General features: G+C 55.4%; 1 protein-coding gene across 1 annotated transcript; it reads right to left on the reverse strand.

The window, feature by feature from the left end:
* LOC138750991 (histone-lysine N-methyltransferase 2B-like) lies at positions 1–25,924 on the reverse strand (the record flags this gene model as incomplete). Its single annotated transcript, XM_069913084.1, has 13 exons — positions 25,555–25,924; positions 14,094–14,172; positions 12,400–13,484; positions 11,721–11,879; positions 11,012–11,168; positions 9,777–10,077; positions 6,394–6,446; positions 5,052–5,360; positions 2,593–2,669; positions 2,229–2,456; positions 1,079–1,281; positions 154–317; positions 1–93 (listed from the first exon to the last, which is right to left on the reverse strand). Coding segments are annotated over exons 1-13 (3,109 nt in total), but the record flags the coding sequence as incomplete, so codon positions are not given.

Consider the following 25,924-nt stretch of genomic DNA (forward strand, 5'->3'; position numbering starts at 1 on the left):
CTCCAAATCCCCCGGCAATGGGTGAGAAGCATTCCCACTTCTCTTGTCCAGCCCCCGTTACAACAGGGACACCAATCCTTCCTTGTTGATCGCCTGGAGATGGGACATCTGTCAACAGGGTCCTGAATGAACCTCACCCACATAAAACAATACTGCCTTTGCTCCATCCTGACGGAGCACTCTGTAACTCTGCGCTGCATCTGACCTGCCGTGCTGTGCACCGGACTAAGGCATTGCTAGGCGATAAACCTGAACCACGCTTGGGCAAAATCACACCAAGATGTGCGCCGTGGGCCCCGAGCTCAGGGGCCGCCGCCCTGGCAGGAGGGAGTGGGACTTACCTCATGGTGCCCCTGACTTGCACAGAGGAGGCAGAGGACACGGGGAAGGGTGGGCACGGAGGATAGGACGCTGAGGCCGCCCATCAGCCAGACGTTCTCAATGCTGCAGTCCTCCCTATGGAAGGTGGGGGGAGGGGTAGGGAAAGTTAGCCTCTCGAGTTGCAAGCGGACAAATGACAACACAACAGTGATGACGGTGGGCATGCATGCAGGATACACAGAAAAAGCCTGTCATGTATAGTGTTGGGATGTTCGGCGACGGAATGGGTCGTGCACGCGAGTAACATCCGAGAATGGGTCTCGCGTACATTTGGAATACAGTGCAATGCAACACAACACAACACAGAAGGGGTCCTATGTATACATGAACACCAACGCAGTGGGGAATAGGTCCTGTGTACACGTCCCTGCGCTCTGTGACTCACATAACACAGCGGGGAATGGGTCCTGTGTATTTTTGAATCTTGCCATGCAGTAGCTAACACGCCCCTGTGTATATTTGAACATTGCAACGCCATGAAGAATGGAACCTGTGTATATTTCAAACCTGTGATGCAGGGGGGAATGGGTCCTGTTTATATTTGAACACGAATGCAATGGAGAATGGGTCCTCTGTGTGCACATATGAACACTAACACAACAGGGAAGAGTCCTGTGTACATTTGAACTGTGTAACACAGTGGGGAATGGGTACTGTGTATATTTGAACACTGACACATCGGGCATGTCCCAAGTACATTTGAAAACAATGTGGCTTGGAATAGAGCCTGTGAACAACTGCAGCCCCTGCCAAGTGCAGGCTGACCTTGAAGTCAACGCGGATCCGGTGCACGCCATCCGGGGGTCCCTTGTGCCTGCTGCCACCGGTACCGTTGATGAAGGGACTCAGCGGGCTCAGAGCCGTCTGCTCCTGCTTGCTCAAAAGGCACGCTGCCGGCTCCTGGGGAGTGGGAGGGAGGGAGGGAGAAAGAGAGAGAGAGAGAGAGAGAGAGAGAGAGAGAGAGAGAGAGAGAGAGAGAGAGAGAGGAGAGAGAGAGAGAGAGAGAGAACGCGTCAGCTCGGATGTATGCAAACATTGTGTGGGGGATGAGATACACCCACTGAGAATGGGGAGGTCGTCAGCGGGGCCTCGGATCCTCACATACACCTTTCATTCCCCACCACTCTGACATCTCCCACTGCCTCAGGGTGATCTGCCAACATATTACAGAACCCGGTCCCTACCCTTTCCTGGTCACTTTCTCAATCCTGTAGGTCAGAAGGGATACCAGCTACAGAACAGCCACCTCCAGGTTCTAATGGCAGCTTCTTTCCTGCTGTTATCAGGCTCTTGAACAGACCCTGTGCTGAGAAAAGATGATGCTGCCATGCTATTAATTGCACCATTTTGTCTCCCTGAACTGCGGCCCGCGGCCAGTGCCGCGCGGCACGCCGCGCCCCACGCCACGCGCGCCCCGCGTCACACCGCGCCCCGCGTCACACCGCGCCCCGCGTCACGCCGCGCCCCCCGCCCGCAACACCGCGCCCCGCGCAACACCGCGCCCCGCGTAACACCGCGCCCCGCGTAACACCGCGCCCCGTGTAACACCGCGCCCCGCGTAACACCGCGCCCCGCGCCCCATGTCGGTCACACCGCGCCACGCGCCCCGTGTCACACCGCGCCCCCGCGCCCTGGTCACACCGCGCCCTGCGCCCCGTGTCCTGGTCACACCGCGCCCTGCGCCCCGTGTCCTGGTCACACCGCGCCCTGCGCCCCGTGTCCTGGTCACACCGCGCCCTGCGCCCCGTGTCCTGGTCACACCGCGCCCTACGCCCCGTGTCCTGGTCACACCGCGCCCTGCGCCCCGTGTCGGTCACACCGCGCCCTGCGCCCCGTGTCGGTCACACCGCGACCCTGCGCCCCGTGTCGGTCACCACCGCGCCCTGCGCCCCGTGTCGGTCACACCACGCCCTGCGCCCCGTGTCGGTCACATCGCGCCCTGTACTCTGTGACTGTAACACAACCCCGTAGACTACCACGAACAGTTCCTGGTCTCTGAATCCCACACCAGGAGCGCCGTGCACTGTTCCGTCTCCATATCCCATACCGGGAGCACCATGCGTGGATCCCAGTATCTGCATCTCACACCAGGAACGCCCGTGCACAGTTCCCAGTCTCCGTATCCCATACCGGGAGCACCTCACTGTGAGCTGCTCCTGCCCTGCATAACGCTGACCACTCGTGAAGCAGTAGTTCCTGCCTCCCACTCACCTTCTCGCGGCATTTCCGGGACTTCAAGTGCAAGGGCTTCAGTCGACCTTGGTCGTCAATGATGGACTGTAGGTCATCTAGCAGGAGGCATAAAGATTGGCAGAGGTCAATTTCCTCTACTCCACCCCACACCCCCTCCAGAACCAACCCCTTGACTCAGGCCTGGAGACCCTGCCCCTCTTCAGACACTGCATTGCCTCCACAACCAGGAGTGAAACATAGGATGAAGCTTGGACACCCCTCCTAATTATTGCCCTTGCCCCCTCCCCACCATAACTTCCTCAGGCACTGTGGACCTGGACCACAAGGTAGATGACTCCCCCTCCACTACCCCAAGGATGGACTCTGCTCTCCCCAATTTCTGAGACCCCCCTCACCAACTCAGACATCGTCTCCCAACCTGACCCTATCCAACGTCCTCTCCCTGTCTTTCCTGACCTCCCCTCCTCTCCACCTTCCTCCTACCCTACACTCCAACCCCTCCCACCACCACACTAACCCGCCTCACCTCCAACTCCCCCCTGCCCACACTCCCATCCCACTTCCCCAGTCCCTTACCATCCCCCACTCCAACCTCCCCACAACCCTCCCCCACCTCCTATCCCCTCCACCACCACCTCCCCTTCCCATCATCTTCTGCAATCTCTCACCACTCTCAAATCCCACCTCCCCCTACCCCACCTACAGTCCCCCTCCCAAAGAACATTACAGCACATTAACAGGCTACCTCAGTCCTCCTAGTCTGTGCTGAACCATTTTTTTTGCCTCGTCCCACTGACCTGCACCCAGTCCATGGGCCTCCATACCCCTCCCATCCATGTACCTGTCCAAATTCTTCTTAAATGCTAAATTTGAGCTCACATTCACCACCTCAGGTCGTTCCACACCCCCACCCCTCTCTGTGTGAAGAAGTTCCCCCTAAACTTTTCCCCTTTCACTCTTAACCCATGTCCTCTGGTTTGTATCTCACCCACCCTCAGTGGAAAAAGCCAAATTACATTTACTCTGTCCCTCCCCCTCATCATTTTAAATATCAAATCTCCCCTCATTCTTCTACGCTCCAGGGAATAAAGTCTGAACCTGTTTAACCTTTCCCTGTAACCCGGTTCCTGACGTCTGGGCAACATCCTAGTAAATCTTCTCTAACCTCGTTCTATCTTATTGAGATCTTTCCTGTAGTTCGGTGACCAAAACTGCACACAATTTTCCAAATTTGGCCTCACCAATGTCTTATACAACTTTACCTAACATCCCAAATCCTGGACTCAATACTTTGATTTATGAAGTCCAATGTACCAAAAGCTCTCTTTACAACCCTGTCTACCTGTGACGCCACTTTCAGGAAATTTTTTATCTATATTCCCAGATCCCTCTGTTCTACTGCACTCCTCAGTGCCCGACCATTTACCGTGTTTGTCCTTTCTTGGTTTATCCAAAATGCAACACCTCGCACTTGTCTGCATTAAATTCCATTTGCCATTTTTCAACCCAATTTACCAGCTGCTCCAAATCCCTCTGCAAGCTTTGAAAACTTTCGCTGCCCGCAACCCCTCCAATCTTAGTGTTGTCTGCAAACTTACTGATCCAATTATCAACCAGATCAATATAGATGACAAACAACAATGGTCCAGGCACCGATCTCTGAGGCACTCCACTTGTCATGGGCTCCAGTGTGAGAAGCCTTGTCCACCACTACTCTCTAGCTCCTCCCATCCAGACATTGTCAAATCCAGTTCACTACTTCACCGTGAATACTGAGCATCTGAACCTTCCTGTCTCACCTCCCATGCAGGATCTTGTCCATGTAGACAACATCCACAGTCTTTCCTTCGTCGTTTCCTGGTAACCTCCTCGAAAAGCTCTATGAAATTGGTTAAACACGACCTATCACATGCTAACTATCCCAAATCAGTCCCTGGCTATCCAAATAATTGTACATCTGACCTTTTAGAACATCTTCCAATAATTTACCTCCTACTGACGTACGGTTCACTGGCCTATAATTTTCAGGGTTACTTTTGTACGATTTCTACACAGGGGACCCTCAAGGTCCGAGGATCTTGTCATTCCCTGGGGATTTATTCACATTTGCTTTAAGACAGCGAACACATCCTCCTCCTCTTTAATCTGTGTTGGTTTCATGACCATCACTGCTCGTTTTCTTCACCTCCCACAACTCTGTGATGAAAAAAAATTTAAGATCTCCCCCGTCTCTTTTGTCTCCACCCAAAGCCGACCACTGATCTTCAAGAGGACCAATTTTTGTCCCTTACTGTCCTTTTGCTCTTAATAAACCTGTAGAAACCCTTAGGATTCCCCTGTGCCAACCCCCTCACCCTAGCTCAACCTTACCCTTCACCCTTCTCACCACCCTCCAATCCCACCTCCCTCTACGCCTCCCACAGATCTCCCCCACCTCAACCCAAATCCCCACCCATCCTCCCTCCACGCCAGCTCACCCTTCAGGCTTCCGGGGTTGTGCTTGGCCTCCTGGTCAGACCCCGACAAGTCGGACTCCTCAAACAGGGCATAGCAGGACCACTGACGGGCTGTACGGCGGATGGACTTGCGCTGAAGCTGGGCCTCGGGGGTGAGGGCGGGGGGAGGGGTCTCTCCATTGCGCGGGGCTCCATCATGGACTGCTGCCCCCAGCACGTACTCGAAGGCAGAGTAGCCCCGGGAATCGGGGAGCCATTCCTCGTCGTCCTTGCCCATGACAGGTCGAGTGTCCAATGTGGGCACCAGGGGGAGGCGGCTCCTCTTCCTCACTGTGGTGGGGAAGAGAGGGAGGGGGCAGTCAGGACTGGCAAAGGAACCCCGTCAACCAACTATCCCCGGCAATAGGACCCCAGCAACCAGCTTATCATCTGGCAACAGGACACCGGCAACCAGCCCGTCACCCGGCAACATATCCCTGGAGACTCACCCATTATCCAGCAACCAACCTGTTACCTGGCCATGGGACCACGTCAACCAGCCCGTCACATGGCAACAGGCCCCTGGCAACCAGCATGTCACATGGCAATGGGTCCTTGGCAACCAGCCCGTCACATGGCAATGGGTCCTTGGCAACCATCCTATCACCCCTGGCAACCAGCCTGTCAACCAGCAATGGGTCCCTGGCAACAGCCTGTCACCCAGAAACGGGTCTCTAGCAACAGCCCGTCACCCGGCAATGGGATCGCACAAATCGGCTTGTCACCCAGCAATGAGACCACGCCAACATGGCAATGGGTGCCCAGCAACCAACAACAAATCCCCAGCAACCCGCTGGTTCCCAGCGACCAGACCCACAGGAACCCAGCCCATCACCCTCCAACAGGACCCTGACAAACCAGGCTGTCACCCAGCAGCCAGACCTCATTTCACTTGACAACATGAACCCCACCAACTGAAATCTGGCAACAGGACCACAAGCAATCGAAACCCCCTATGACTCCCATACGACCACATTAACAGAGCTTCACTCTCTGACTGACCACGGGAGTGTGTAAGGGGATGGTGCGGAGGGCGTTTCACTCTGTGTCTGACCCCGGGTGTGTGCGATGAGATGTTGTGAAGGGAGCTTCACTCTGTGACTGACCCCGGGGGTGTGTGATGAGACGGTGCGGAGGGAGCTTCACTCTGTGTCTGACCCCAGGAGTGTGTGACGAGACAGTGTGGAAGGAGCTTCACTCTGTCTGACCCCAGGCGTGTGAGATGGGATGATGTGGAGGGAGCTTCACTCTGTGTCTGACCCCGGAACTGTGTGATGGCACAGGGCAGATGGAGCTTCACCCAGGTCCCTGATGTAGCTCGTACCATTTGCCAACCGTTCCTGCCTCCGCCGCTCGATCTTGTCACATTTCCGCCACCTGTAACAGCAGAGAAAAGATCACAGCCTCTCAGCCCATCTGGGTCCTGCAGGTTCACCAAACAATCTCCCGACACGCATGATAGATGGCAGACTGCAGCTTCCCTGGGAATATGAACATATTATTCATCCTATTCACCATCCCACCTCACCCCCCCACCCTTTCAGATTCCCCTCCCATTTATAACTCGGAAACAGGGGGTGGGGAGCAAGCTGGGTCCATATTCAAACAGTCACCTGTGTTAGGCACCTGACCACAAGAGGTTTCAGAGTCCAGGGGGTGAACACAGCCCATTGAGGAGAAGCTGCTGGAGACCGGCTCACAGGAACCACATGTGGGAACTGGGATTCAAGAGGTGGCTGAGGGCAAGGGGATCCCGAAGGGGTCTCGAGCACTGAAGGGCTTCCTGATCACGTCTGAGGTTTGGATCTGGGGCTCGGGCAGCAACGGATCGGAGTCCACGCGGCTGCAGAGGCTGCAGGAGGTGAATCCACATACATTCGGTAACTCTGAAGGGGTTTCACTTTCCCTCGTACAGTAAGGGGCACCATGCATAATCTTTCACTGTTCCAGCAAGCAGAAGGTGATTCGGTATAATATTACACTACTATTTTGTCACATGACAATAGCGTCTGCTCTGATCTCAAGGAGACAGGAAGCTCCTTTCTGGTCACGAGAACAACCTGCAGTCCCCCTGGAGGACAACAGGTGTCAGCAGAGATTAATTCAGAGCACCACAGCTTCCAAGCCATCTTCCACTCTCTCTCCCCACAGCCCCATGTCTATCCCCACATTGATCGCACTGCCCCGCTCTCTCCCCACATCCCAGTATCAGTCCCCACACTGATCCAACTGCCTCACTCTCTCCCCAGCCCTGTGTTAATCCCCAAGATAATGCCATTGCCTCTCTCCCCACACCCCTGTATCAGTCCTCAAACTAATCCCCCTTCCCGGTTTCTCCCCACAGCCCTGTATCAGTCCCCACACTGATCCCATTGCCCCACTCTCTCCCCAAATCACCCTGCATCAGTCCCCACACTGATTTCACTGCCCCGCTCTCTCCCCACATCCCCCTGTATCAGTCCCCACACTGATCCTACTGCCTCACTCTCTCCCCAGCCCTGTGTTAATTCCCAAGATAATGCCATTGCCTCTCTCCCCACACCTGCATCAGTCCAACACTGATCCCACTGCCCGCTCACCCCCCACAGCTCTGAGTCCCCAAATAAATCCCACTATCCCTCTCTCCCCACACCTGTATATCAGTCCCCAAATTAATCCCACTGCGCCGCTCTCTCCCGACACCCCTGTATTAATCCCCAAACTAATCCTCCGTCCCGGTTTCTCCCCACAACCCTGTATCATTGCCCACACTGATCCCACTGCGCTTCTTTCTCCCCACATCCCCCTGTATCAGACTTCACACTGATCCCACTGCCCCGCTCTGTCCCCAGAGCCCTGTATCCGTTCCCACACTAATCTCACTGCCCCTCTCCCAACAGCCCTTTATCAGCCCCCACACTGATCCCACTGACTCAATCTCCCTCCACAGCCCTGCATCAGTCCACACACTGATCGCACTGCCCCGCTCTCTCCCTACAGCCATGTATCAGTCCCACACTGATCCCACTGCCCCATTCTCTCCCCACATCCCCCTGTATCAGTCCCCACACTGATCCCATTGCTCCTCAGCCCTGTATCAGTCTCCTCACTGATCCCACTGCCCCGCTCTCTCCCCACACCCTTGTATATGTTACCACACTGATCCCACTGGCCACACTCTCCCCACACCCTTGTATCAGTCCCCACACTGTTTGCACTGCCCTGCTCTCTCCCCACATCCCCGTATCAAACCTCAAACTGATCCCACTGCCCCGCTCTCTCTCCACATCCCCCTGTATCAGTCCCCACACTGATCCCATTGCTCCACAGCCCTGTATCAGTCCCCTCCGTGATCCCACTGCCCCGCTCTCTCCCCAGACTTGTATCTGTCCCCAAAATAATCCTATGGCCCTGCTCCCTCCTCACATGCCCATATCATTCCCCAAACATTTCACAAGAAGCAATATTGACAGAGCTGGACTTTTCTATTAGGAGCGAGAGGATGAGAAAAGAGTTTATAGAGGTGCATAACATTATGAGGGGCTTATATTGGGTGGACACCTCTTCAAAACCTTTTCCCTGTGGCAACAGCAAATAGCAGAGGACATATGATGACGGAAAGTTTAGGGGAGGCATCAGAGAGTGGTGGGTGCCTGGAATTTATTGCCCGGGGTGAGGGGGGGGGGGTGCGGGTGGTGATGGCGGAGGCTGGAACAATAGGGGACAGTCAAAAGACTCTTCGGCAGGCACAAGAGAAATAGAGGGTTATAAGTGTGAGGGATGGACCATGTTTAATTTTTTTCACCTTTGAACTTGGAGATACAGCTCGGTTACAGCCCTCCTTCCAGCACAGGACCATGCGCTGCCCGAATACACCCCGCGGTGGGGGGGGGGAGAACCGGAGCACCCAGAGGAAACCCACGCTGTGGATTTGAACCTGGATCACTGGACCATCGTGTGGACTGCACCACCAGTGGATTTGAAGAACAAGTACAACGGACTTTGTTGCAATTAAAAATAAAATTAAATATACATTAGATTGGCCTTCACAAATCAAAATACTGGGTTCAGGAGCTGGGATGTTCTGGAAAAGTTCTACGAGACATTGGTGAGGCCAAATTTGGAGAATTGTGTGCAGGTTTGGTCACTGAACTGCAGGAAAGATCTCAATAAGATAGAAAGAGTGTAGAGATTTACAGGGATGTTGCCCGGACTTCAGGAACCAAGATACAGGGAAAGGTTAAACAGGTTCGGACTTTATTCCCTGGAGCGTAGAAGAATGAGGGGAGATTTGATATTTAAAATGATGAGGGGAGAGGCAGAGTAAATGTCGGTCGGCTTTTCCCCTCAGAGGGTCGATGAGTTACAAACCAAAGGACATAGGTTATGGGTGAAAGGGGAAAAGTTTAGCAGGAACTTCTTCACACAGAGGGGTGGGGGTGAGCTGTGGTGGTGAATGGAGGTGTTTATGGGGGGGGAGGGGTATGAAGGGCTATGAACTGGGTGCAGGTCAGTGGGACAAGGCAAAAAAAAATGATTCGGCACAGACTAGAAGGGCTGAAGGTCCTGTTTCTAGGCTGTTGCATTCTGAGTAATCCTCATGCAGGGAAGGATTATTGGGAGTAAGGATCACACTGTGGCATGAATGGCTTGCTCTGGGCTGGGTGGGGCTGGGGAGCAACCACTGGGTTGTCAGGTGGGGGGAGAGGGAACGGGGTCTTTACTCACACGCAGCACTGCTTCTTGGTGTTGCGGCCCCCAAATTTGGGCTTGTCCAGGCAGTTGATGCACTGGCCGCAGTCCGACAGGTTGCGGCAGCCCTTGCAGCTGCCACAGCGGTTCCCCCGACGCTTGGGCTGACCTGCCCCAACCCCGCCGACCGCCGGCGGGTTCAACTGCCCCTCCGCCCCCACCCCCTCCTCCTCAGCCGCTAACCCCTCCACTGGTGCAGGGCTCTCCGGCGGCCTTGCAGCGGGAGGGGGAATGGAGGTTGGGGAGGGGCTTGGGGGCTCAGAGGACGAGGAATCGGCTGTGTGGGGGGAAGGGAAGAGAAGGAGAGAGGGGCACATTAGTCACAAGGCTTTAACAACCAATGCAGTAATTCTCAACGCATCCTCTCTCTGAACCCCACATCACCATACAGAGATATGGAGATCAGGAACTGTGTACGGTGCCCACAGTGTGGCATACAGAGACCGGGAACTATGCATGGTGCTCCCGGTGTGGGATACGGAGACCGGTAACTATGCACGGTGCTCCCGGTGTGGGAAACAGAGACCGGGAACTGTGCACGGTGCTCCCGGTGTGGGATACAGAGACCGGGAACTGTGCACGGTGCTCCCGGTGTGGGATACGGAGTCTGGGAAATGTGCACGGTGCTCCCGGTGTGGGAAACAGAGACCGGGAACTGTGCACGGTGCTCCCAGTGTGGGATACAGAGACCGGGAACTGTGCACGGTGCTCCCGGTGTGGGATACGGAGACCGGTAACTGTGCACGGTGCTCCCGGTGTGGTATACGGAGATCGGGAACTGTGCACGGTGCTCCTGGTGTGGGATACGGAGACCAGGAACTGTGCACGGTGCTCCCGGTGTGGGATTATGGAGACCGGGAACTGTGCACGGTGCTTCCGGTGTGGGATTATGGAGACCGGGAACTGTGCACGGTGCTTCCGGTGTGGGATACGGAGACCGGGAACTGTGCACGGTGCTCCCGGTGTGGGATACGGAGACCGGGAACTGTGCACGGTGCTCCCGGTGTGGGATACGGAGACCTGGAACTGTGCACGGTGCTCCCGGTGTGGGATACGGAGACCGGGAACTGTGCACGGTGCTCCCGGTGTGGGATACGGAGACCGGGAACTGTGCACGGTGCTCCCAGTGTGGGATACGGAGACCAGGAACTGTGCACGGCACTCCCAGTGTGGTCTGACCCCGGAAGATGGTTACAAATGCCCCCTCTTACCGTCCATCAGCCCTGTGGCAATGCCTTCCCTCTCATGCAGGGGAAGGGCGCTGAGACGAGGAACATCCGCAGGGACCATGGCTCGAGGCTTTCCCAGCACCACCGCCGCCCTCCTGCACACATGCTTGATCCTTGGCCCCTGGGGAGGCAACGGGGTCTGTTGGGGGGGGGGGGGAGAGAACAAATGGCACACAGCTAAATGAAACCTCTCCGCTGCTTCACCCCACAGTCGCAGTCTCATCAGCCATGCCCGTGGGGTAGTACATCTCCGAGGAAGGGAAATCGAGGGTACTTCCTTTACAGCAGCCATCAGGTTCCTTATGGAACACCCCCACCCACCAGATGAAGCCTATTCTACGGTGACTACACCACTGTATGTGCACGCTGCATTGCTGGGACTGCTCACAGGGCGAGTGCCCTCGCTGGGCATTTGTGACCCACCGTGGGAAACCTCAACAGTACATACTGTTCTCTGAGGATAGGGGGAGCTGGATCAGATGGGGAGGGGGTGCTATGGTGGAGAAGGCAGGGTTGGCGGACCGAGGGGGCAGAGCGGGAGGGTGTCAAGGGCTTAGCTCAAGCACATCCTCCCCCCTCAGGGGCAGTGAGGGGTGGAATGAGGGGAGGGGGTAGGCGGCGTGCCCCGGATGAGGGGGTGGGGCAGACCAATGGGGTCCAGCCTCCCTCCCTTTCCCCCTCCCTCACTCACCTCCGCCTCCACTCTGGCCCTCTTCTCTTCTGGCATTGGAGACTCCAGCTTCCGCTTGGCTGATTCCTCGTCCCCATCACTCTGCACCTCCCTTCCCTGTGGAGAGGGTGAGGGCTCCTTCACCGGAGACTTTGGCTCTACACCTGTCTGACCGGCAAGCTGGGGGTGAGGGGGAGGTGGGAAGAGAGAGGGCGGGAGAGGGGAAAGGGCAGCGAGAGGGGGTGGCGAAAACCAGCGGGAGAGTCCACAGGGTGCGGGGGGGAAGCAGACATGCCATGAATGTCACTGTGATACCTCCTCCCTCCCTCCTCTCTCCACCCCTTCCCTCGCCACCATTCCTTCCCTCTGCCCCACCCCTCTCGAACCCTCCCATCTCAGTTGCATGCCCCGGCCCCACCTCCCCACCTCCAATCCTTCCCTTTCCTCTCTTGCCCCCTTCCTTTCCAATCCCCATGCTCCTGCACCCCCCCAGGTTTCCTCCACCCCCTCCCCCAACTCCACTACCGTTCCCCACATACTCCATCTCCGCCCCAAAGCCCCACTCCAAGGCCAGTTTTGACCCCTCTCTTGCTATCCTCCCAGCCCAACCACACATTTCCCCCCCCCCACCATTCCCACTGCCAGCCCCCCACCTCCTTCGCCCCCTCCCCTCCGCCCCCCCCCCCCACCGCCCCCTCACCTGCTGGGACTTCCAGTACTTCTGTTGGTCGATCTTGATCAACTGCACCTTGGCCGCCTTGAGCAGATTCACCATCCGCTCGTCCATGGCTGACATGCAGAGGGTGGGCCGACACTGAGGCACAGCATCAGGGGTCTCCAGCTTCGCCTCCTCCCCCTCCTCCACCACCTCCCGCTTCACGTCTGCAGCTTCCGTCTGTGTCTGTCTGTCCCTAGACACCGGAAGCGGGGAGGAGGGAGAAAGCTGGGGACTGGTGCAGGGTTCCGGACATTCCGGGTATTCTGCTCCCTCCTCTCCTTTCTCTGCCTTGACAGTGGGACACGGGGGGGTCAGTGGGGAGGGGGGCTCCGGGAGAGGAGGGGAGGGTGGGGGCGACTCCCTCTGTTCTGGTATGTCAGGGGGAGAGGAAGGGGGGGCGGGGAGCGGGGAGGGGCTGTTGGCTTCCGGGGGGGCGGGAGAAGGAGGGAGGGGAGATGGAGGTGTCTGTGGTGGAGGAGAGGGGGGGCGAGGCGGGCGGGTGAGGGGTGGTTGGTCGTCGACGAAGCGGCGAGGGGTCCGGATGAGGCGGGAGGAGCGGGCGCTCACCACAGGCATGATGAACTGGCGGATGTTCTTCAGGAACTTTGCCTTCGGGCCTGGCTCAGGGGTCCGGTCGATGCAGGGGGAGGCTGGGGGGGCAGCAGAGAGGCGAGGCCGACCCCGGAGGGATCGGGGCTGCTCCCCCCGTTTCCCTGGGGGCCTCCCACGACGGACCCCGACCCTGGGAGGGACTGAGACGGCGGGCCTACCCCTGCCCCGGCCGAATGGGGGTCTCCGGGACCCTCGCAGCTGGCGGGCCTTGGCCTTGAGGAGGAGGCCCTTCCTCCTGACGGCGGAGGGTCCCGGAATCAGGCGACGGGAAGGGTGGGGGACGGGCGGTCTGCCGGCCCCTCGGGGCTTGGGAGGGCGGGGGGAAGGGGTGGGTACGGACTTGCGAGGGCCTGGTGGCCGGCCGGGACGAGGGCGGTGAGGGGCAGGGGTCTGGGGCAAGGGGGGCGGAGGTGGGGTCCGATGTGGGAGGTGGGCGCCAGAGTTCAGTGTTCTATCTGTGAAGGGAGAGAGAAGGGAGGGGGGAGGGAGAGAGGGGGAGGTGGGTAGAGGGCGGGAGGGGAGGGAGAGAAGGTGGGAGGGGAAGTTTTAGACTCCAGTTTCAGGCTCCCCGACCCTGAAGGGGTAAAGACCGTGACCGTCTACCTTATCCACTCCCCTTGCGGGTTTATAAACTCTATCAGGCACCCCCCCAACCTCTGACACTCCAGGAAGAAGTCCCAGCCTCTTCCTTTAACCCAAGACCATCCCCCTCAAGTCCCACAATGCCCCAATGAATCTTTTGTACCCCCACTTCCCCCTCAATGACAACCTTCTTACAGCCGGACGACCGGAACAGCCCATGATACTCTGTGCCAGCCGCGACAGCTCAGACTCTGCCAGGTAGAACTGATCGAAGAGCAGGGAAACACGCCCTTCTGCCTGACTCCCCATGCTGTCCCAGTTGTCCCTTTCAGAGCTCTCTTTGCACAGTCCTGATAGGACGCATAGGGCGTAGAAGCCCCAAACCAAGGCACCAGCGCGAGTCGCAGTGGCGGCTTCCCCCACCCTCCCTGTCTTCTCCCACTCACCCCCGCTGCACCAGCCAAGCGAGGGGTCGAACTCACGTTTCTGGGATCGGAGGGCGAGGCGCAGGGGGCTGGTCAGGGCGTCATCGTCCGACGTGAAGCCGGTGAACTCTTCGCTCTGAAGTGCAGAGAGAACGTGTAGTTACAACCTCCTGAACCTTTCTGCTCAGCTTCTACCCTCCCCCCCACCCCCCCGTCTTCAAGGTTCCTCTTCTCCCCAGCCCCTACTTCCTTCTTCCCTCTTCTCCCTGCCCTTCCTTCCTCCTCTTCCCCTTTCTTCTCCCCATTACCCCATCCCTCCTCATTTCCCTTCCCCCTCTCCATTTCCCTTCCCTGCTCCATTTGTAAGCAGAAGTCACGCTGTTTTTTTGGGATATATTAATAATTATTTCATGCTGGAAAAGCCTGTCGTGGTTTTTTGCTGTTGTTTAACCATTAATACAAATATTCTGTTGATACCACTGAACTGTTGAAAGCCATTGTTCTGGTAGCCGAAAAACGTCCAGTCCCCAACTTTTCGGATATGGGGAAAAATGCCCTGTACGACATCAGAAAGTGGGTGGTCGAAAAAATAAACGGGTGGACTATTTTCTGAGTGGGGAGAAAATTGAAAAATTGCAAAGGGAGCTGGGAGCCCTTGTGCAGGATGGCCTGAAGGTGAACTTGCAGGTTGAGACAGGGGTGAAGAAGGCAAATGTGATGCTGGTGTTCGTTGCAAGAGGAATTGAATACAAGAGCAGGGATGTGATGCTGAGGTTTTATGCGGTCCTTGTGGATCTCATGGGGAGAATTGTGAGCAGTTTTGGGCTCCTCATTGAAGAAAGGACGTGCTGACGTTGGAGAGGGTTCAGCGGAGGTTCACAAAGACGATTCCGGGAATGAAAGGGTTATCATATGAGAAGTGTTTAACGGCCCTTGGCCTGAACTCGGTGGAATTTAGGAGAATGGGGAGGGGGGGATCTCATTGAATCATTTTGAATGTTGAAAGGCATGGACAGAGTCGATGTAGAAAGGTTGTTCCCCATGGTGGGAGGCTCCAGGACAAGAGGGTACAACTTCAGGACAGAAGGGCGTCTGCTCAGAACCGAGTCACAGAGGAATTTCTTCAGCCGGAGGGTGGTGAATCTGAGGAATTTGTTGCCACGGGTGGTTCTGGAGGCTGGGTCATTGGGTGTATTTAAGGCAGAGATTGATTGGTTCTTGATTAGCCGGGGCGTCAAGGGTTATGGAGAGACGGCCAGGCTGAGTGGAGAGAATGGATCAGCTCTTGACTGAAAGGTCGGACAATGGGAGAATGGATCAGCTCGAGACTGAAAGGCTGGGCAGTGGGAGAATGGATCACCTCGTGACTGAAAGGCCGGGCTGAGTGGGGAGAATGGATCAGCTCGTGACTGAAAGGCCGGGCTGAGTGGGGAGAATGGATCAGCTCGTGACTGAAAGGCCGGGCTGAGTGGGGAGAATGGATCAGCTCGTGACTGAAAGGCCGGGCTGAGTGGGGAGAATGGATCAGCTCGTGACTGAAAGGCCGGGCTGAGTGGGGAGAATGGATCAGCTCGTGACTGAAACGCCGGGCAGATTGGGGAGAATGGATCAGCTCGTGACTGAAAGACCAGGCAGATTGGGAAGAATGGATCAGCTCGTGACTGAAAGGCTGAGCAGTGGGGAGAATGGATCAGCTCGTGACTGAAAGGCCGGGCAGATTGGGGAGAATGGATCAGCTCATGACTGAAAGGCTGGGCAGTGGGGAGAATGGATCAGCTCATGACTGAAAGGCCGGGCAGATTGGGGAGAATGGATCAGCTCGTGACTGAAAGGGCAGGCCAAAGGTAGGCCAAGGGACTAACTTTGGGAGGTCACCTGCTCAGCAGGGGAGAATTGGGCAAAAGGGCCCCTTTTGTGTGCTATGGAGCTCATTGATTCCAACCTGAGACCACATCCCCCCGCTGACCCAGATGCACGATATCTGCATTAACCTGAACATGAGGGAGAGAGTCCAGCAGAGACTGACACACTCCAGGGTTTATGTACGAGAAGCACTTGATGGCTCTGAGCCTGAACTCGCTGGGATTCAGAGAAAGCTGGGGAGTGGTGGGAAATATCTCATCGAATTTCAGCTGTTCAAATTTGTGGGGAGAATGCAGTGGGAGGACTCTGAGCAGTGAACTGAGCGATGTTTTTGGAAGCCGTAGGGTGTGTTCTCCTTCATTACAGACCCCAAGGGGCGGTAACCAGCGAGGGGCTCAGTGGCCAAGGAACCTGCACGGGCTGCTGTTGAGTGACTCAAGGGAACCAGGGATTCGATAGGGCACCAAGTGCAAGAAGGGGCTCCCAAAGGAGCCTCAAGCGCCGAAGGGCTTCCTGAGCGCATCGGAAATTTGGATCCGGAGCCTGAGTGGCTGACGGGTCGAACAGGGGTCCATGCAAATGCAGAGGCTGTGGGAGGCAAATCCACGGACCCTCAGCATCTCTGAAGGGGCTCTCTCTGTCATACTCTAAGGGGCGCCAGGCAACACTAATGGCAAATCTTTGCCGTATAGCAGGCAGAAGGCAATTTTGTATAATATTAAATGTTCTGTACTATTACGTGACGATAAAGGAAGCTCGAATCGACGGTGGGGTCGTGTTGAAGAGCCATGAGCCAATGTTACGGCCCTCCAAGACCTTGGCTGGGTCTGGTTTGGAATATTGGATTCGGTTCTGGTCGCCTCAATACAGGAAGAATTTAGATATTATAGAGAGTGTCCAGGGAAGATTTACAGGGACGCTGCCCGGGTTGGAGTGCATGTTCACAAGGAAAGGTTGAGTGAACGTGGTCTTTTCTCCTTGGAGCAATGGAGGATGAGGGGAGAGCTGAGAGAGGTGGACAAGATGACGAGAGGCATTTATCGTGTGGATGGCCAGAGGCTCCCCCCCCCCACCCGACCCAGGGCTGAAATGGCCAACGTGAGGGGGCATAGTTTTAAGATGCTTGGGAGTAAGTCTGGGGTGTGGGGGGTGCATGGAATGTACTGCTGGAGGCAGGGACAATAGGGTCTTTAGATTGGTACATAGAACTGAGAGAAATGGAGGATTATGCATACAGGAAATTCTAGGCAGTTGTTAGTGTAAGTTACTGGGTCGGCACAACACTGTGGGCCAAAAGGCCTGAAACTGTGCTGTGGATTTCTATTATAACTTCAATTGGACATACAGTACAGTAACAGGCCCTTTTGGCCCTCAAACCCGTGCCGCCCATTTGTCCTACAATTCCCAGGTCGTTTTGAACGGTGGGAGGAAACCCCATGCAGACAAGGGGAGAACGTGCAAACTCCTGACAGACAGTGTTGCGCCAACTGCTATGTTAACCCTGCTTTCCTCTCTGTTCTCAGCACTGCACTGCTGTAAGAACTGTGCAAAATTCAATGCCCTTTTTATTTCAGCCCACTCCCTCCCACCACAGACTTGTGGAGGGGGGGGGGGGGGGAATTGTTTGATGTCATTAAGTTTACCACCCGTTTTACACAGAGATGCAGAAGGCCATTCAGCCTTTCAAGCCTGCACCACCGTTCTGCACGATCGGGGCTGATTAAAGGACTCTCCTGCTGGTCTACCCGTAAGGAGCCACATGCAATTTCCCTTTTGAATCTTTCAAATAAAACAACCTCAACAACGCTGGCTGGGAGCTCCACAACAAGGGGGAGAGGGAGCGCGCACAAAGAGGGAGATCGGTTCCATTGCGGTGATGGAGCTGTGGCAGAGACGCAAAGTGGATGGGTACTGTAGGGTGGGGAGAAGAGGGAGTTTCCGTGCTTCAACTCCAAAGGAACAGGGAGCAGAGAACACCTCCGCCACCGGCCAAGAGTCTGGAGTCTGCTAGTGTTTGAAGCTGCCTGCTGGAATGGGCCCTGGGATTAGATAACCAGGGAGAGAGAGAGAGAGAGAACAAAGGACAGAGGTTTTACTCACCTGAGGCAGGGTGGGACCAGATTGACGCGCGCACACACCTATTGGAGCGCGGAAACAGGCTGAACCAGTCCGGGCTTTGTGTAGGTCACCTCCCACCTCTCTCTGTCACTCCACTGGCAGGTGTAACACATCATGCCCGACCCACCCACCTTCAACACAACAGTGCTACAGTGCTCGCCAGTGGGAGTCAAGGCCTCCTTCCTCCACAATCACTGCGAGAAGCCTCCACCCAGAACTCACAGCACAGATCCAAAGGCCATTCAGCCCACTGGGCCTGTGCTGGCTGCAAGAATGCACTCATCCCATTTCCCAAGGGTTTGTAGCACAGGAGCAGGCCCTTCAGCCCAACATCCTCCATGCTATCCACAAAAGCTGGAGGCTTTTGCCAGACGAGTTGCATCGGGCCAGCACAGTTAGTGCAGCGGTAAGCACACGCCATTACAGTGCCAACGATCTGGATGGGGTTTGAATCTGACACTGTAAGGAGTTTGTACATTCTCCCCGTGTCTGTGTGGATTTTCCCCAGGGGCTCCCACCATTCGCAATGTATCAGGGGTGTGTGTCAATTGGGTGGCATTGACCTGTTATCGTGCCGTATGTCTAATTTTTTTTTTAAAATCACATCCCTGTTTGATGCAGAGGGGCCAATGCACAGGACAGGAAGGGTTGTAAACTCAGCCAGCGTCATCACAGGCACCAGACCTCAGTCCATCGAGGACATCGACACGAGGCAGTGCCTCAAGACAACAGCCTCTCTCCTCACGAACCCCCACCACCCAGGCCAAGCCCTCTTCACTCTGCAACCATTGGGAAGGAGGTCCTGAAGGCAGACACCCAGCAGTTCAAAACCAGCTTCTTCCCCTCCGCCATCAGATTCCTGAATGGACAACGAACCCCAGACACTTTCTTCTCTTCTTTTACAGGAATTATTTGCAAAACAGCGAATTTACAGAATTAGAAAGGATAGCGATTTTTGCCACTGCAATGCTGCCACAAAACAACACATTTTGAGAAACAGGTCATGACAATAAACCTGATTCTGAATCTCCCTCAAACCCACGGATCTGTTCGAACAGTGCAACTCTCTCCCTTTCCCACCTCCTCGTCCCACAGCCCCACCCACCTCTGTGTGAAGAAATTGCCCCCTTTCAATCTCCTCACTTAAACCCTCCAGCTTTAGACTCACCAACCTCATGGTTTTATAAACCTCTATCAGGTCCCCCCTCAGCCTACTTGTATCCCCACTCTCAGGGAACAATGTCCCTGTACCCCGGGGTCTCTCTGTTCTCCAACACCCTTCACTGCCCCGTCTACCTGTGTCCCCACTCTCAGGGAATGATGTCCCTCTACCTCGGGGTCTCTCTGATCTCCAACACCCTTCCCTGCCCCTTCTCCCTGTGTCCCCACTCTCAGGGAATGATGTCCCTGTACCCCAGGGTCTCTCTGTTCTCCAACACCCTTCATCACCCCGTCTACCTGTGTAAACAGAGGTTTATAAAACCACGAGGAGCATTGAGAATTTGAAGATCGAAGTATGTGCTGTCAGATACTCCATCAAACATCTACAAAAAACAACACTGGCCAGTTCCATCACAGCCTGGTCTGGGAAGTGGGGTGCACGTGAAGGTAGTGAACACTGCTAGGTCCCGACCTCTTATCCATCGCAGACACCAACTGCCTCAATAAGGCTGCCAATGTCATGAAGGAGGCCCATCAGCCCGGTCACAACCTCTTCTCACTGCTACCCTCGGGCATAAAGTCCAGGTTCAAGAACAGCTTCTTTCCAATAGCTCTTCAACCTCCCTTTGTTCCACTAACCAGGGACTGCTCCCACATCACACTTCCTACACGATCTCAGTCACTTTGCTGTCATGGTTGCATTGCAGCTAGCACAGACACGGAAGAGCCCGGAGTGGAGGCACAAAGGTGCTCCGTAGGGTCCGATTGCAGATGGTTCCGTACAGGCTATAAACGGCCTGTTAAAGGAGCTAACTTTTTTTTATAAATCCTGCGCCCACGGAGGTCTGTACTCAAGATGGCGGTGCCTGTTCTGGACAGTGGACCGCAAAGGGTTGCAGACTCCAGGGAGCAGCAGACCAGTGGAGGGCCCCAGTAATGGGGAGAACACCCTCCCACCCCCATTGAAAAGGAGACTCCCCCACAGGGAAAGTGACCATGGTACAGGGCTAGCGAGGGGCTCAGCGACTGAAGGACCCACACAGGCTTCGGGCGACTTGCGGTTGATGGAGCCACATGGGCTGCTGGAGATAGGCTTATGGGAAGTAGGTATTGGAAATGAAATTCGAGAGGGCCTCGCGCGCTGAAGGGCTTCCTGATCTGTGTCGGAGGTTCAGCTCGGGATCTCAGACGTGCGATGGGTCGAACAGAAGTCTGTGCGGCCACAGAGGATGCGGGAGAACTGGAGGCGAATCCACGGACATTCAGAACATAGAAAATTACAGCACACTTTAGGTCCTTCAGCCCTCGATGTTATGCCATCCCACATCACCTCCCTGCTCTTATATCCTATTCCTCTTGAAATAAATGCCAGCATTTTATTCGGCAGCAAAGATGACACTGGCGTTCATTTCAAGAAGAGCAGGGATGTGATGTTGAGGCTTTATTGGCCCCGGTGAGACCTCACCTGGGATATTGTGGACAGTTTTGGGCTCCTCGTTTATGAAAGGATGTTGGAGAGGATGATTCCGGGAATGAAAGGGATATCATACGAGGAGCGTTTGGCGGCTCTTGGCCCGAAGTCATTGGAATTTAGGAGAATCAGAGGGGAAGGGAGAGGGGATCACAGTGAAACATTTTGAATGTTGAAGGTGTGGACAGAGTCGATGCAGAAAGGTTTTTTCCCACGGTGGGAGAGTCCAGGACAAGTGGGCACAACTTCAGGATTGAAGGGCGTCCGCTTAGAACAGGGACGCAGAGGATTTTCTTCAGTCGGAGTGTGGTAAATCTGTGGAATTTGTTGCCATCGGTGGTTGTAGAGGCCGGGTCATTGGATGTATTTAAAGGAGAGATTGAAAGGTTCTTGATTAGCCAGGGTATCAAAGGTTTTGGGGAGAACATCAAGCAGTGGGGCTGAGTAGGAGAATGGATCAGCTCATGATTAAATGGGGGGGCAGACTCGATGGGCTGAATGGTCTATTTCTGCTTCTGCGTCTTGTTGCCTTTTGTAAACAGTGACCCTCCTTTATCTGCGGGGGATGTTCTAAAACCCCCAGCGGATGACCAAACACTATGTTTTTGCCAAAACCCACACAAACACACCTGTGACAAAGTTAAATTTATAAATCAGACACAACAAGAGATTAACAACAATAACTAATAATAGAACAATTATAACAATATACAATATAAAAAGTTATGTGAATGTGGTCTCTCTCTCTCCCTCCATTTAATATTTTTGGACTGTGGGTAACTGAAACCGCGGGTGGGGGTGTGGAACACTCCCCATAAAAAGAAAACTAAACCCTCCCTGGAATGCATTGTTGGGGATGGGGTAGTGGGGGTGACTGGTAGAATTGGAACATTTAAAAGACTCTCAGACAGGCACATGGATGCAAGAAAACTGGAGGGTTATGAGTAGGGAAGGATTCGTTTTTGGTGTAGGTTTACGTAGGTGGGCCAAACGGCCTGCACTGCACTATGGAGTGAAACCCCAAAGTTTGCAGATGCTATGAAAACAGAAATGTTGGGGGTACTCCGTTCTCACAGCATCTGCAGGAGGTAAAGATATATCCACTGACTTTTTGGCCGAATCTTTACCTCCTGCACGACCTGCCATGTTCCTCCAGCATTTTCGCCACATTTATTGTACTGATCTGTCCTGATGTAGATGTCCTCGATGGTGCCTTTAATTCCTGATGTCAACATCTCTGAGGATTTGTCCTGGGGCCTCCATGTTGATGCAATCAGGAAGAAGGCATGCGGAGCTTGAGGAGATTCAGTAGTTCACCGAAGACTCATGCAAATTTCCAGAGGTGGACCGTGGAGAGCGTTCTGGCTGATTGCATCACTGTCTGGTACAGAGGTGCCAATGCACAGAACAGTAAAGTCTCCAGGGGGTTGTGAACTTGGCCTGCAACATTACCGGCACCAGACTTCACTCCACCGAGGACGATGTCTTAAGAAAGTAGCCTCTATCCTCAAGGACCCCCACCACCCAGGCCATGCCCCCTTCGCTCTGCTGCAACCGGGAAGGAGGTCCAGGAGCCTGAAGACAAGCACCCAGCGGCACAAGGATGGTTTCTTCCACCCGCCACCAGATTCCTGAATGATCAATGAACCACAGACGCTGCCTCACTTTTTCCTCTTTTTTTTTTTAAAAAGACGCACAGCACAGTAACAGGCCACAAGCCCAATTTACCTACAACCATGGTATGATTTGAAGAGTGGGAGGAAACGGAGCCCCTTATGGACAGTGCCGGTTTTGAGCCTGGGTCGCTGGCGCTGTAACAGTGTCACGCTAACCGCATCGCCCCTTAAAAGGGGGCAGAACTATTTTTTATTATAATTTTTTTTAAAAAAACACAATGCTGGAGAATCTCAGCAGGTCAAACCGTGTCCTTTCTATAAAGAACACAAACCAGTGCCCCATTCCCCTGGTTATGTATCTTTGAGATATAAAAGACACAGTTTGACCTTTTAAGTTTCTCCAATGATGTGTTTTTGCTTCAACCAGTGACTTAAGACTTGCCTGTTTTACTTCTTATTTATTATAAAAATATTCTGTTGACATAATGAGCTTATAGTAATTTTTGCACCTTGTTCTCCGCCTTACAGCTTCCACAAAAATAATTGTTTCCTGACGCTAACAGAGCGCTCCAGGGATGTGGCTGGATTTCGGCCCGACTCCTCAGTGTTGATCCAGCAGTCAATGGGAGCCTCTCCCATTTACCCAAGTCCACCCCATCTCTCCTCAAACCGATCATGTGCCTCCGAGCCCCCTCCCTCCCTCCGAGCCCCCTCCCTCCCTCCCTCCGAGCCCCCTCCCTCCCTCCCTCCGAGCCCCCTCCCTCCCTCCCTCCGAGCCCCCTCCCTCCCTCCCTCCGAGCCCCCTCCCTCCCTCCGAGCCCCCTCCCTCCCTCCCTCCGAGCCCCCTCCCTCCCTCCCTCCGAGCCCCCTCCCTCCCTCCGAGCCCCCTCCCTCCCTCCCTCCGAGCCCCCTCCCTCCCTCCCTCCGAGCCCCCTCCCTCCCTCCCTCCGAGCCCCCTCCCTCCCTCCCTCCGAGCCCCCTCCCTCCCTCCCTCCGAGCCCCCTCCCTCCCTCCGAGCCCCCTCCCTCCCTCCGAGCCCCCTCCCTCCCTCCGAGCCCCCTCCCTCCCTCCGAGCCCCCTCCCTCCCTCCGAGCCCCCTCCCTCCCTCCGAGCCCCCTCCCTCCCTCCGAGCCCCCTCCCTCCCTCCGAGCCCCCTCCCTCCCTCCGAGCCCCCTCCCTCCCTCCGAGCCCCCTCCCTCCCTCCGAGCCCACTCCCTCCCAACCAATATGATGACAATAAATCTGGGGGGGGGGGGGTCAGCGGGCGGGAACGCCCGCTGACCCCCCCCACAATGTTCCTTGATTTCTTGCGCCTCATTACTCCAGCACCCCTCCATCCCCTCCGAGACCATAGACACTGTGTGGATGGTCAGCCAGAGAGGCCCAGCTCCCCCAACGTCAGCAGAAAATGCCTCGTTTGTAGGAGTGCCCGTACTTTCCGTGACCTCCTCCATCTCTCATCAAGGCAACTTGTGGTGAAACCTTGCTTGACCCATCTCGTGCACAGCACGCAAGGCATTGCTTTGACAAATCCAAGGTAGTCATCTGTAATTGTTTGCCTATTAAATACATTCCAATCTCACCCCTGTTGCATCATTTCCCCCTTAGATTCTCCCCCACACCAACCCAAGTACTGGTCACGGACCTGCAACGTAGCAGGGCTGCATTCGGTGCAGCGCTGAGGCAGGGATGCATTTATTGCGATGAAAAGAGAGCAAGACAGGAGATTACATGGTGCATTTATTGCAATGAAAACAGTGCAGGCAATAAGAGGGTGGATTTAATGTGAAGGTCCAGGGCAATCACATACTTATTGCACAGAAACTGCAGGGCTAATAAAATACTGCATTTAATGCAATGTAAACTGCAGGGCAAGCTGTAAAACGATACACATGCTGCAATAAAAAGTGTGGGATAAACTGGTGCATGTATTGCAATGAAAGTGCAGGTCCACGGTGCATATAATGCAACGAGAACAATGCAGGGTGGGCTATTAAATTGTTCATGTATTGCAGTGACAGTGCAGGGCAGCCATGCATTATATGGAACGAGAACAGTGTAGGATAGGCTATTAAATGGTGCATGTATTGCAACAAGGTGCCAGGCAGCTGTGCATTTAATGCAACAAGAACCATGCAAGATGGGCTATTAAATTGTGCATGTACTGCAGTGAGAGAGCGGGGCAGCCGTGCATTTAATGCCATGAGAAGAGTGCAGAGTGGGCTATGAAATAGTGCATGCATTGCGGTGAGAATGCGGAGCAGGTGTGCATTTAATGCGATGACAAACATGCAGGGTGGGCTATGAAATGGTACATGTAATGCAGTCAGAGTGCAGGGTGGCCGTGCATTTAATGCCATGAGAACCGTGAAGGGTGGGCTATGCAATGCTGCATGTATTGCAGTAAGAATGCGGGGCAGCCGTGCCTTTAATGCCATGAGAACCGTGCAGGGTGGGCTATGCAATGCTGCATATATTGCCATGAGAGTGCGGGGCAGCCTGCATTTAATACAATGAGAACCATGCAGGGTGGGCTGTGCACTGGTGCATGTATTGCCATGAAAGTGCAGAGCAATTGTGAATTTAATGCAATGAAAATCGTGTAGGGTGGGCTCTGAAACCGTGCATTTATTGCAGTGAGAGTGCGGGGACATGCATTTAATGCTATGAGAACCGTGCAGGGTGGGCTATGCAATGGTGTATGTATTACACTGAGAGGGCAGGGGTGGCCGTGCATTTAATGCCATGAGAACCATGCAAGGTGGGCTATGAAATGGTCCATGTATTGCAGTGAGAGTGCGGAGCGGCCGTGCATTTAATGCCATGAGAACCTTGCAGGGTAGGCTCTGAAATTGTGCATGTATTGTAGTGAGTGTGTGGGGCAGGCGTGCATTTAATGCCATGAGAACCGTGCAAGGTGGGCTCTGAAATGGTGCATGTATTGCAGTGAGAGTGCGGAGCGGCCGTGCATTTACTGGACCGGAGCCGTGCAGAGCGGCCCGGTGAGGCCGCGTCGGCCCCCGCTGCAGGCCGCAACTCCAGTGTAGGGCGGACAATGCAGCGCCGCGGCCTCCCCTTCCCCCCCCCCCAACCCCTCCCCCCCAACCCCTCCCCGCCCGGAGCCAGGCCGCCCGCCTGCTCGCCTTCCCCTCTCTCTCTCTCTCTCTCCTCTCTCACTCTCTCGCGCGCGCGCGTCCAGGACAAAGGGCGCGCGCCCCGGGGGGGTCCGCTCGCGCGCGCTCCCCCTCCCGCCCTCCCGCCGGGGCCCAGCGCCGCCGCCGCCGCTCACCTCGCTGCCGCTCCCGCCGAATAATTGGTCGAAGCGGCCGAGGCCGAGCTCCAGGCGCCCGGCCGCCGCCCACGCCGCGTCCTCGGCCTCGGCGCCGGCCTGCCCGGGGCTGCCGGGCCGCCTGCGCCTCCTCCTCGCCGCCCAGCGTCTTCTCTCGCACGGCCTGGCCGGAAAGCGGCACCGGCCCGCAGCCTGCGCCATCTTAAACGCCCGACGAACGAGCCGCTTGAGGTAGATGAGGGGGGGGGGTGGTGGTGGGGAGGCGCCGCTGCCATCTGCGCATGCTCTCGCCGCCTGGCACGACGGGACTTGTAGTTCGGAATTGTGCAGCACGGCGCATGCGTCGGAAGCGCAGCCCGCCCAGGGTGGG

The sequence above is a fragment of the Narcine bancroftii genome, unplaced genomic scaffold (assembly GCF_036971445.1).
Source record: "Narcine bancroftii isolate sNarBan1 unplaced genomic scaffold, sNarBan1.hap1 Scaffold_559, whole genome shotgun sequence".
In the NCBI taxonomy this organism is placed as follows: Eukaryota; Metazoa; Chordata; class Chondrichthyes; order Torpediniformes; family Narcinidae; genus Narcine; species Narcine bancroftii.